We start from the raw sequence: 10,982 nt of genomic DNA on the forward strand, positions 1-10,982 counted from the left end.
CCCCAAAGGTACGTGTGTTTGCATAGCGGCTTGTGACAAATTCTCTTGCAACATGGGTGAATAAGTTTTCCCGTCATTTGGAGACCACTGACATATGCCCCCCTGTGTGGTTTGGAACGCGAGGATGGGTTCCACGCGATGTGTAGGTGCCCCCGTGCGATGGAGCTTTGGAGGGCGATGGCTAAGGATTGGAAGCTCCCGGATATAAAGTCAGTTCGGCACACAAGCCCGGAGTGGCTTTTTGATGTGCTTGAGCCCCTCTCGGACACGTCCCGCATGGTGCTCTTGATGACCATGTGGCGCACGTGGCACGTCCGCAACGAGATCACCCATGATAAAATTCCTCTACCGACTGAAGCCTCTCGACGGTTCCTGCATAGCTACCTGATGTCGCTACTTTGCATTCAACAATTCCCTAAGGATGATCAGAGGAAGGGGAAAATGGTTCTGATGGACCCGACACTAAGGACGGCGCCTTGCAGCAGCAACAACGACGCACTCGGAAACGAAAGAAACAGCGGAGCGCTGTGCACGAGTACGCACGCGGTACGCTGGGAAACAAGAACAACAACGGTGCACTGTGCATAAGCATGAATCATGACGAGCTACACACATGCATGAACAGGGGCAATGTAGCTTCTGCGCACAAGCATTCGTGTGTGGGCTGGCGGTCACCTGAGCCTGGGTGGCTTACTTTAAATGTCGATGGATCCTATATGGCGCATACTGGAAATGGGGGCATCGGCATGGTGCTCCGTGACAGCTTCGGTGGTATTATCTTTACCTCGTGCCGACATCTTTTCACATGTGATAATGCACTAGCCGCAGAACTTGAGGCTTGCAAAGAAGGAATTGCATTGGCGCTAGAATGGAGCTCACTCCCATTCACCGTTGAAACGGATAGTGTTGAAGCTGCTACGATGATTTCCAACCCCTTGGTTGATAGATCACAGTACACTACCCTTGTCCAGGAGATCTCTGCTATGATGAGAGGGGACATACAGATTAAGGTTAAGGCGATAAAGAGGGAGTGTAATCTTGTTAGCCATGAACTAGCTAAGATTAGGAGGGTTGAGGTTAAGACGGTCGTCTGGTTACGGTTGGGTCTTGAGAGGGTTGTAAAACTGTGTGCACTGGATCATACTGATCCGGGTTAATTAATACAGAACCCTTTCCCCCCGAAAAAAAAAAAGCTATCAATGCAAAGATAGGAAGCTCTTGGGTATTCGTGAAAAAGAATGCGGCACACTTCCTCGGTTAGGAGGTTCGTGGGCTGGGCCACTCTCGCAAGTTCTCACAATTTTCTTCGTGTAGTCCAGCCTGGGAAGGTACAAGTCCACGACCCACTAGACTCGGAATACTCGGCCCAAAACGAGTCAGCCAAGGGCTGCGTTCTGCTCCTCCGCTCTGTTCCTCAGACTCTCGTCTCGCTTGTTCCTCAACTTCCGGCGCAAGCTGAACCCTCGGACCCGACCGCGGCAGCCGCCGATCCAGCCCCCGCCGCGATGGAATTCTCCCTCGTCGACGGCGAGAAGTTCTCGCCCTCCTGCTCCACGCTCGTCATGGTCTGTTTGCCAATTTCTGCTGACATCCATCTTTGGTACTGGTGTCTCCTTCCTTCTGCTTTCTCACGTTGCTGATCCGCTCTCCTGGCCGCGTGCAGCCCGCGCTTTCGATCGGCAACGTGGGGCAGCTCGCCGTGGACCTGCTGATTCCGTCGGCGAAGGCGAGGCGCGTGGCGTACCTCGACGAGCCCTCCGTGCTGCCCTGCATCGGCAACGACGCCTTCGGACCGGACGCCGCGGGCGACCTCGCGCTCGCGCTCGAAGGTTGGGCCTCTAGAACCCCGAAAACTTTGCCCTCCTGTGCCGTGCTCGCCGATTGTTTGATGGATTGTGTTAGTGGTGCTGCTATTTAGTTGCTGCTATTTAGTTGCTGCGTGCACCGTTGTCCTTTATTTTGTGCATACCATCTGTTTGACGAAATGCGGTGCTGCGTGTGCTCTGTCTGCTATGCACGCTGCTGTTTGATGAAATGCGGTGCTGCGTGTACTCTGTCTGCTATGCACGCTGCTGTTTGATGAAACGCGGTTACGACGTTGCATGTGTACTTTGTTTGCTATGCCTGCCACTGTTTGATTAACCGCGTTTCGGTGTGACGGTGCTGCGTGTACACTGTCTGCTATGCCTGCCACAGTTTTTTTTTTGAATTATGGAGCTGTTCGCTCCCGATTTCCATTTGAAAAAACCGTAAGACAACAGCAGTTTAGAACTTACAGACACACGGAACACTCCGGGTGCTGCCATTGGTCACCTATCCGGCTCCAGGGCTATACCCCATCGAGCAAATTACGGTATTACAAAGCACTAAGTTTTAACTTCTCAAGAAACAGAATCGAACCATCCGAACATCAACATTACAGGACGGCAAAATAACAACTCCAAAGGTAACTACCGATCATGTGAAACGTAGCATAGATCTGCAAAACGAGGCCCACGCGTCCATCATCTTTAGGATCATCCCACGCCAATCCTGAGAGTTGTTATTCCCCAGTCTCTGCCTCGATTGTAGAACTCCATGGCCACCTCAGAAAGCATCAGTGCTGCAGATTGTAATACTTGTTTGTTTCTTCCTCTCTGCAATTCAGCCTACTATGACACCCAGTAGGAATTCTGTACAATTATTTGGGTACGATCATTAAGTTACAAAAAGAGGTCCTATTTGGTCATTAACCATAACAGCTACTTTGCCGCTATTTATGGTTTGCATAACCTATTCTATATATTTCTCAGGAACCCTCTCTTAACCAGTACAAACCTAAAAAAAGATCAGTTAATTTTTGTCATAAGCTTTTACAAAATCCACTAAAATAGCTACTATATGATTCTCTTCTATGAATTTCATGTAAAACCTCATGCAGTATACTTACATCATCTAAAATGAACCTATCCTCAATAAAAGCTGTCTGTACTGGAGCAATTATTTTCTCAGCAACATCTACAGCTCCATTATTCACTACTTTTGTAAAAATCTTAAACAGAACATCGGATAAGCATATAGGTATGTATTGTTGAATAGTGTCAGCTCCAACACTCTTTGGCAATAAAGTCAAAACTTTATAATTAAATTTGGCAAGTCCAAACCTTCCATGATAAAACTCATTAAACATGAATAATAAAGCATTACCAACTATTCCCTCCGTTCGGAAATAACTGACGTGGTTTTACTTCAAATTTGAACTAAAACTACATCAGTTATCTCCGAACGGAGGGAGTAAGTGCCAATAATGCTAACAAAATTCAGCAGGAAAACCATCTGGCCCAGGTGGTTTATTGTCTTTCATTTGAAAAACTGCTATTCTAATCTCTTCTAATGTGAAATCCTCTACTAAGCAAGGTCCTATCTATATCATTAAGAACAACAGGTGTATCAAGGTCAATAGAAATGTTTAAATTGTTATTAGCAGGACCAAATAAGTTTTGATAAGAAGAGGCCGCAGTGCTGTGCATACTGTATGTCTGCATCTGCTATGCACATCAATTGTTTGATGACATAGATTGTTTGTTCGAGGCAGGTAGGGAGGGAGAGGTAAATGATAAATACACAAATATGAGCTGGTTTTGGAATATGTCTCTACCAAGTTAGTTACTGAAATACTGGCACGTCATGCAGGCTCACCTGCTTTCTCATTTTTGCGTGCAGAGTATGAATCAATGTCTCATGGGCTGGCTTTCATTCAACAAAGATCTCCAATTATTACAGTATGTTGATCTTACCTGTGTTGGCGCATGCTGCCATCTTCCTATAATTTACGAATCTGTAGCAGTATCTAACCGGTGAATATAATACGACCACTTTGATTTATCATTACAAATGCAGGGGATGATGGTTTCGTTTGCAAAAAATGTTGCTAATTTCATCAGTAGCATTGGGAAGGACCATGTTGTTATCCTTTCAAGTTTAGACTCTGGCAAGAGAAGAGTAATTGATGCATCCAGGTATTTGAAATGTCTTGCTACACAGATTCCATATTTTGGATTTGGATGTTCTTTCAAGATTGGGCCATTAACACGTTTCATCATGCAGTGATATGCTGTATTACCTTTCAAGTTGCAATGAAGATGGTTCTGATCCAGAATGTGAGAAACTAGGGTGGAAGAAACTTGAGGAATATGATCCATCTCAACGACTATGGAAATGTCTTGCTAGTCTAGTTGAGGGCGGTGTTCTTTTAGAAGACATGGCTGATGATCCTGAAGAGATGACCATAAGTGATTACTATGCGACCTTGCCATTTGCAGCTCTATTCTTCGCCTGCAAGGTATCTGATTTTATCTCAACTCTAAAGTATTTTGTCATTTGAACTTGCTCTTTTAACATCTCCCTATGTTATGATAGGCCAAAGGTTTGAAAGTTAGCTGTGTGTTATGCTACTGTTCAGAAGGGGACAATATGCCAGAATCTTTTCACTTGGCAGAGGCAGTATGCAAACTTCTAGGTCAAGACCCTGAACAGTTCCACGGTATATATCTCTATATCACCTCGAACACTTATCCCCTTCTTACTCTGGAGTGAACCCACTAATTACAAAATATAGTCATGTTTATTCATTTGTCTCAAAGTGACCAACTTCTCTTGCAACGACTGCTCTGGTTTACAGTGCTCCCTTTTTATCGGTTTACAATACTGTTTTAGGAAAGCCAGTCCTCGGTATTCTGTGATTAAAGTGAATAGTTGAGTTTTCTGTGTAAACGAGTGTTTCTATGAATTTACAGGAAATGGGTCAAATGGATGGACTATTCCCTTGTCATGGAAATCAATTTATGGACCACCACCTGATATGTCTATTTTCTAGACTGACTAACCTAGTAAGTCAATCTCATCTATCTTTTTGAACCTCGCCTTCAGCGATTTTTACTCCAAAGGCAAAACAGTTTCTGAATGAACAAAATCTCATTCTGAAAACCAGGGATAGCATCAAAGCATAATACAGGGACGCTCAGTTTAGGGAATAGCGTGCACAAATGTGTGTGTGCCGCCTTGTTTGCTTCTCTGCAGATATGACTAAACTTAATCCCTTGAAAGTTAATCTCATATCGAGTATGGCAATGTTACGCCCAGTAATATTTGAACATCTTCGCTACAATTTCATGCTCTCTGGATTTTTTGTTCATTGGCTTTGTTTATTTTTGTTGTTTTGTATGAAATGATCTTTCTTGTTACAAACTGTCATATTTTTCATTTTTAATGATATTATTCCGCCTTTTCTTGTTGGCATCATTGTCGCTAGGTCTTCTGTGGACTAGGTCTTCTGCTTCATATAGAATTACAATGTACCGGGAAGCTTGTTCCACCCATCTATCTAAATAATGAATACTGTAGGAACTAATGCCACTTAAGAAATACATGAACCTCGCAGTTACCACTCCATCACTTCAATCGAATGGACTTTGTTGATACCAATACCGAACCTAGCTTTATGGACATTGTTTGCAACCTCGAGGCATGTCGTTAACCGATGCCGAGAGAAAGATGGCTTAAATGAGCCATAATGAGCACATATCTCACTCTACAAGTAAAGTTTGATGAGCTCCTAGTGAATCTGTGCCTACTGGTATCTACCAAGTGTGTTTTAGGGGAAGAAAGCAAGCTGACAAGTTCTCACTCTGTCTAGTGGCCAAGAAGGCTTAAAGAATACCATAAATTGATCACTCGAACCTCATATTAGGCCAAGTTAGTCATGTCATTGGAGGAATATTTTATGTTTGGAGATCTGACCAAGTTTTCCGTTTCCCTTTTTTGCTGAAAAATTAACAGAATCATTTAGCATGAAATCGTTTTTCTCAAGTATTTTTCGAGGTTTGCTAGAATAAAACTGGTCCTCATAAGATTATCATACATTAGTACCATTGATCACGTGCACAGTATGCAGTAATGGGCCGCGCAAGTTTGTGCTAACCAACATCAACCCCCTAGCAATAACAACTCCAGTTTGTTGATGGCTTTCTTTAAAGACCTTATTAATACTGTCGTACCATTATTAATACGGAACTGCTATGCAGACGATGGACAAGTGCACGACCAGTGCACGATGAGCATCTAAGGGTCTGCTACCGGCTGTTGGCATGGAATGGATGGAGCAGATGTGTTCTCGTGCACATGTCGTCTGCCAAGTATCGTGTGCATAGCAGTGCTCTTATTAATATGGCTGTTGCCGTGTTGCCATAGCACATTATTCCCTGTGACCCATGATATTAAACGAAGGCCACTGTTGGTTCTTGACAGCAAAGCTGTTGGTCCATACTGCAATGTGATATACTCCAGTAAAAACTACATGAATACTAGTAAAACCTACTCTCTCCGTTCCTAAATATTTGTCTTTTTAGAGGTTTCAAATGGTGTCTACATACAGAGCAAAATGAGTGAATCTACACTCTAAAATATGTCTATATACATCCGTATATGGTGACCATTTGAAATCTCTAGAAAGACAAATATTTAGGAACGGAGGGAGTATTAACCAGCTCACCAATTGAAGTTTCTTGACATATCCCATGGTTGGATATCTTAGTAAACCTAGACTAGTCCAGTTAACTAGAGATAGCTAACTGTATGAAAACTGAAATTTATGGTTTCCACCACTACATCCACAAGAGCTAGTTCGGCCTCCTGAATTTATGTTTGCTTGCAGTGAAGCCTGTCAAACCTGATTTTGATTAATTGTATCTTGCATTTTCGGGTTGATTCGTGACGTTCTTTTTCTCGCGGTTTGACAGGTGAGGTTGCAATCGTGGACAGCGCTGTGTTGAGAATTAAGGGCATTAGCTTTAGGTTGTGTACCAGAAATCTCCAGGATGTTGAGTCGCCCACCATCTTTGGTCAAGCAACAAACAGTTTCCAACTTCCGTTTAGAACTCAGGCATCGTGGTACTTGGAACATGGAATTTGTGTGTCCTTACAAAGTCAGTATCCATCTTTGCCATTTAGCCCGCATCATTTTTGTTTGTTTGTTTGTTTGTTTGTTTGAAAGACACCCAAAGATGCGCCGGATTGGGTGTCGTCGAGGTAGGAGAGACCGAAGAAACCTTATTGAAACATGCCATCATCACCACCACCTTGTTGATGCCGCCAAAGAAAACCAAAGCCTAAGAGGAGAAATGGACATGTCACCACTCCTCTTGCGGCCGACGAGGCTGCTGAATGGATGAGAGGAGGGAGACCAAAGCAGCGGCATGGAGAAGAGCCTAGGCGACGATGACTAGGGTTGGAAACGACGTGCCAAAGGGTTGCTGGAGAAGTCGTTCTTAACTTATGTTGTGAACCCACAACAATTGACATGACATTTAGTAAGAGCAACTTTAACCGATCTCCTAAATTTCAAGAAGTAAATGACCGAGGATACTTTTGAGGAGCACATTTGCTCCTCTAAAAAATGTTGTTTCTAACCGAACCCCAAAAACTTGACGGAGCAAAAAAAATTCTGAAAGGTGCATCAACACAAATTCGGTGCTAAATTAGGTTCAAACTACTACATAAAAGATAAAACTTACTAAAATGAAATTTGATGCAAATTCAATTTTTTTTACATAAAGCTTACTAAAATGAGATTTAAATTTTAGGCTAGAATCTTGATCAAATTATGGAATTTTATACACCAATGTGCGGTCAATCTTTTTATTCATTTTTGCGGTCATTCTTGTCGCCACCATGCATCCGCCTTTGTACACTCTGGTTAGATTGATTTCGATCTGAGACAAGATTCCGTGCCGTGTTAGTGCGCGCCGCTTTATGAGAAAGTAGGCGCCAAAAGTTGGTTCTGCTGGCGAGGCCCTTGCGTAGGATGCCCCATTTGCTCGCCAGGGTAAACCTGAGGATCACACGCCCTTCTAATTCCAAGCACATGTGTATGCAGTTAGATTCGGGCTGCTGCACTTGGTCTCCGTTCTCTTCCCCTTCTGACCGTTGACAAGCTGCTGAGCCCAATAAGGGAAGATCGGCTGTCAGGCCCCCCTTAAGACGAGGGTATGAGTGATACGCACTGCTCAACAAATTCCGAAAGATGTTAGGCACAACCCGCAAAAAAAAAAAAAGATGTTAGGCACAAGTTCTTTGAGGCGTGCCGTTTTTTTTTTTTTGAACGAGGAGGCGTGCCGTTAACCATCGTAACAGGATTGTCGCCGCTAACCACCTGCATCATGCTCCACACTGCTGTACTGTAGGAACAATATACGACCTTCATTGGGGATCAGTATGTGACTGTTTTGGGCGACCACCTTTGGATCGGTGAACCAATCACCTCTTCAAACCATCGCTATGAATGCATCAAATTAACGTGTCTACGTACTACCAAAATTATCACTATAATCTTCAGTTAACCAGGCTTCTTTCATGCTGTTTTTCCATGGTGGAGATGTGATATATGGACCTAATAATTTAACAAATTGCAAAAGTTGTTACGCAGAATGTTCTTAGAGGGTGCTAAACAGTGTGGGTGTGCTGTTTTTTCTTTTTCGAAATGTGTGAGTGTGCTGTTAAGTGTTAACATCGTAACAGGATTGTCGCTAAGAACCTGTGTGGGTATGCTCTGTCAAGGTCGCTTTCGGTTTCAGGTTGAGGGGCTCCAGGTCATAGAACCGTCGGATTGCCAGATCCGGAGTTTTCATATTGCTACTCTAGGATCATGTGGCACCTTCATTGGATATATCATGAAGTGGACGTGTCAAGACAAGTTTGACACTGCAGTGACCATCTCTAGTAATATGAGCGTGTCTCTGCACGGAGCAAAAAGAACTCGCAGTTTGTTGCTAGGTTTGTGCCATGTTTTTCTTTTGCCACACGTTTTGTCTAGAATACTCTAGAGAAAAGTATACTTTCCGTCCCCCAACTCTTGGCGTAGTCTAGATTTGTTCCTTCAACATCAAAACCGAACAACTTGCACCCCCAACTACTGAAACCGGACAAGGTTCGCCCCTGGACTAGATTTTGACCGGTTTTGGCGCTGACTCACCCCAGTTTTGACCGTGTTGACTCAAATTCATGTACTTTTTAAAATCCGTGTACTTTTTTCAAGTTCGTGTGTTTTTTTTTCAAACTAGTCAATGTGTACGTGCAATGCACGTTAATTTAGAAGTATATTAAGTCCATGTGGATATTATTTACGTGTTATCATGTGATTAGCATTATATTTGGCATGAAATTAACTGCACGCTAAACGTGTTGAGCGTTCGACATTGAAGCAGTCTAGGTCGTTGGATTGACATAATTTGATAGCTGAGATTAATTGGATCTACCCCTTTGGGTCTTTTTATATTGATATAGATTCACATACTTTTCCAAACCCGCATAGTTATTTGGAAAAAAAAACATCAATTAGAAAAAGTACGCAAACTAGAATAAAAGTACGTGGATTTGAAGAAAAATGCGAGCTTAAAAATGTACATCGTTTTGTAAAAAAATACGTGAATTACAAAAATTACGAAATAATTACAGGAACAGTATGCAAACAGTACGTGAATTACAAAATTTATAAATGTACGCAAACATTATGCTATCTTGAAACAGTATGTGAATTTGAAAAAATTTACACGAACTCGGAAATGTGCGCAGATTATAAATAAGTGCAGAAATAATAAAAGAGTTCAGGGATTTGAAACATTACGTTAATTTGGAAACTTCACGTGAATTTCAAACAATTACACGAACTCGAAAAGAATACGTGAATTTCAGAAAAGTTCATGGATCTGAAAAGGTAAGCACTTGTAAATAAAGTACGCGTATTTGGGAAAATAAACAGATACAAAAAAGTATGTGAATTTAAAAAAAAACGTGAATTCGAGTCAGCACCGGTCAAAACCGAGGTGAGTCGGCACCAAAACCGGTTAAAACCGAGACCAGGGACAAAACTTGTCCGGTTTTAATAGTTGGAGATGCAAGTTGTCTAGTTTTAAAGTTGAGGGATCAAATCTAAATCCGGACAAGAATTGAGAGACGAAAAGTATACTTTTCGTAATACTCTATGTGTCTGTGCCATGTTTTTCTTTCACTCAAAAAGTTTGAGATGGGTCACACGATCATTTCGGTATGGGCCCATCACTTTCGGTTTGCCTGTCTAATTTCCTCATCAAACTATTCGCTATGAATGCATAAAATTTAATGTGAATGTGTATGTACGTATAGGCTAGGGTCGTGTATTGTCATGCTTTCTTTCTCCTTCCTATAGTGTACAGTTTGGAAGAAAGTCGAGGTCGTGCACCCTTGTTCCTATATATGTGCGCTTGCACCTGATCAATCTATTGTGTGACATGTAATCCCATCTTTTCTAATAACATGGTACCAGTTTCCGTTTTCTCTCCCGCGACCTAGCTTCCGCTCCAAGTCGCAGCTGCACCTTGCCCCCGCTGATGCAACCTGCCGTCGCCGCCCCTTCCTCTCCCCACCGCAGCCGCCGCGCCTACTGCCGCCACTGCCTCTATCCATCCCTTCTCATCTCCACAAAAACCCGAACCCTCATCCACTTTAGCCACCACACCTTTTTTACCCATCACCATCTGTTGTTGTCGCCATGGACTCCTCCCTCTTCGATGCCTCCAACCCTTTCGACGGCCCACCACATGTCGGTTCCTCGCGGCCCCGCACCGATCCTCCTCGATCCGCGCTCGACCGACCATCAGGGGCCCCTGGCGGCGGCTACACACTGTTGCCTGCACAACCGATGACAGGTGGCTACCCGCTGCCGCCCCCACCCCAGCCCTACGAGGGCCCTGCCATGCCGCCGACCCCCACGCCCTAGGATCCTGCTCCTTTTGCGGCGCTGCACTCGGCTCCTTCACCGAGTAACTACGGCGGGGGTGGTGATTGGTAAATAGACACGGGTGCTGCGGCCCACATGTCATCACATCCCGGTGACATCATCTCTTCCTATCCGGTTAACACATCCACTCTCATCACCGTCGGTGGCGGCTCCTCTTTACCTATCACACATA

The 10,982-nt window shown here is 43.7% G+C and overlaps 1 protein-coding gene across 3 annotated transcripts; it reads left to right on the forward strand.

The window, feature by feature from the left end:
• Positions 1–1,389: 1,389 nt before the first annotated feature.
• LOC119303275 (proteasome assembly chaperone 2-like) lies at positions 1,390–6,996 on the forward strand. 3 transcript variants are annotated; one of them, XM_037580387.1, is made up of 8 exons: positions 1,390–1,565; positions 1,664–1,829; positions 3,703–3,761; positions 3,880–3,998; positions 4,087–4,321; positions 4,399–4,522; positions 4,776–4,868; positions 6,063–6,354. In XM_037580387.1, the coding sequence occupies exons 1-7, from the start codon at positions 1,506–1,508 to the stop codon at positions 4,853–4,855; spliced, it is 843 nt and encodes a 280-aa protein (XP_037436284.1). In that variant the 5' UTR covers positions 1,390–1,505; the 3' UTR covers positions 4,856–4,868; positions 6,063–6,354. The 3 variants fall into 3 exon arrangements, with proteins under 3 accessions (XP_037436284.1, XP_037436285.1, XP_037436283.1); XM_037580388.1 differs by lacking the exon at positions 6,063–6,354 and adding an exon at positions 4,970–5,264; XM_037580386.1 differs by lacking the exon at positions 6,063–6,354 and adding an exon at positions 6,777–6,996 and having other exon boundaries at positions 1,391–1,565.
• The last annotated feature ends 3,986 nt before the right edge of the window (positions 6,997–10,982 follow it).

This window comes from Triticum dicoccoides, chromosome 5A (genome assembly GCF_002162155.2).
Source record: "Triticum dicoccoides isolate Atlit2015 ecotype Zavitan chromosome 5A, WEW_v2.0, whole genome shotgun sequence".
Classification (NCBI taxonomy): Eukaryota; Viridiplantae; Streptophyta; class Magnoliopsida; order Poales; family Poaceae; genus Triticum; species Triticum dicoccoides.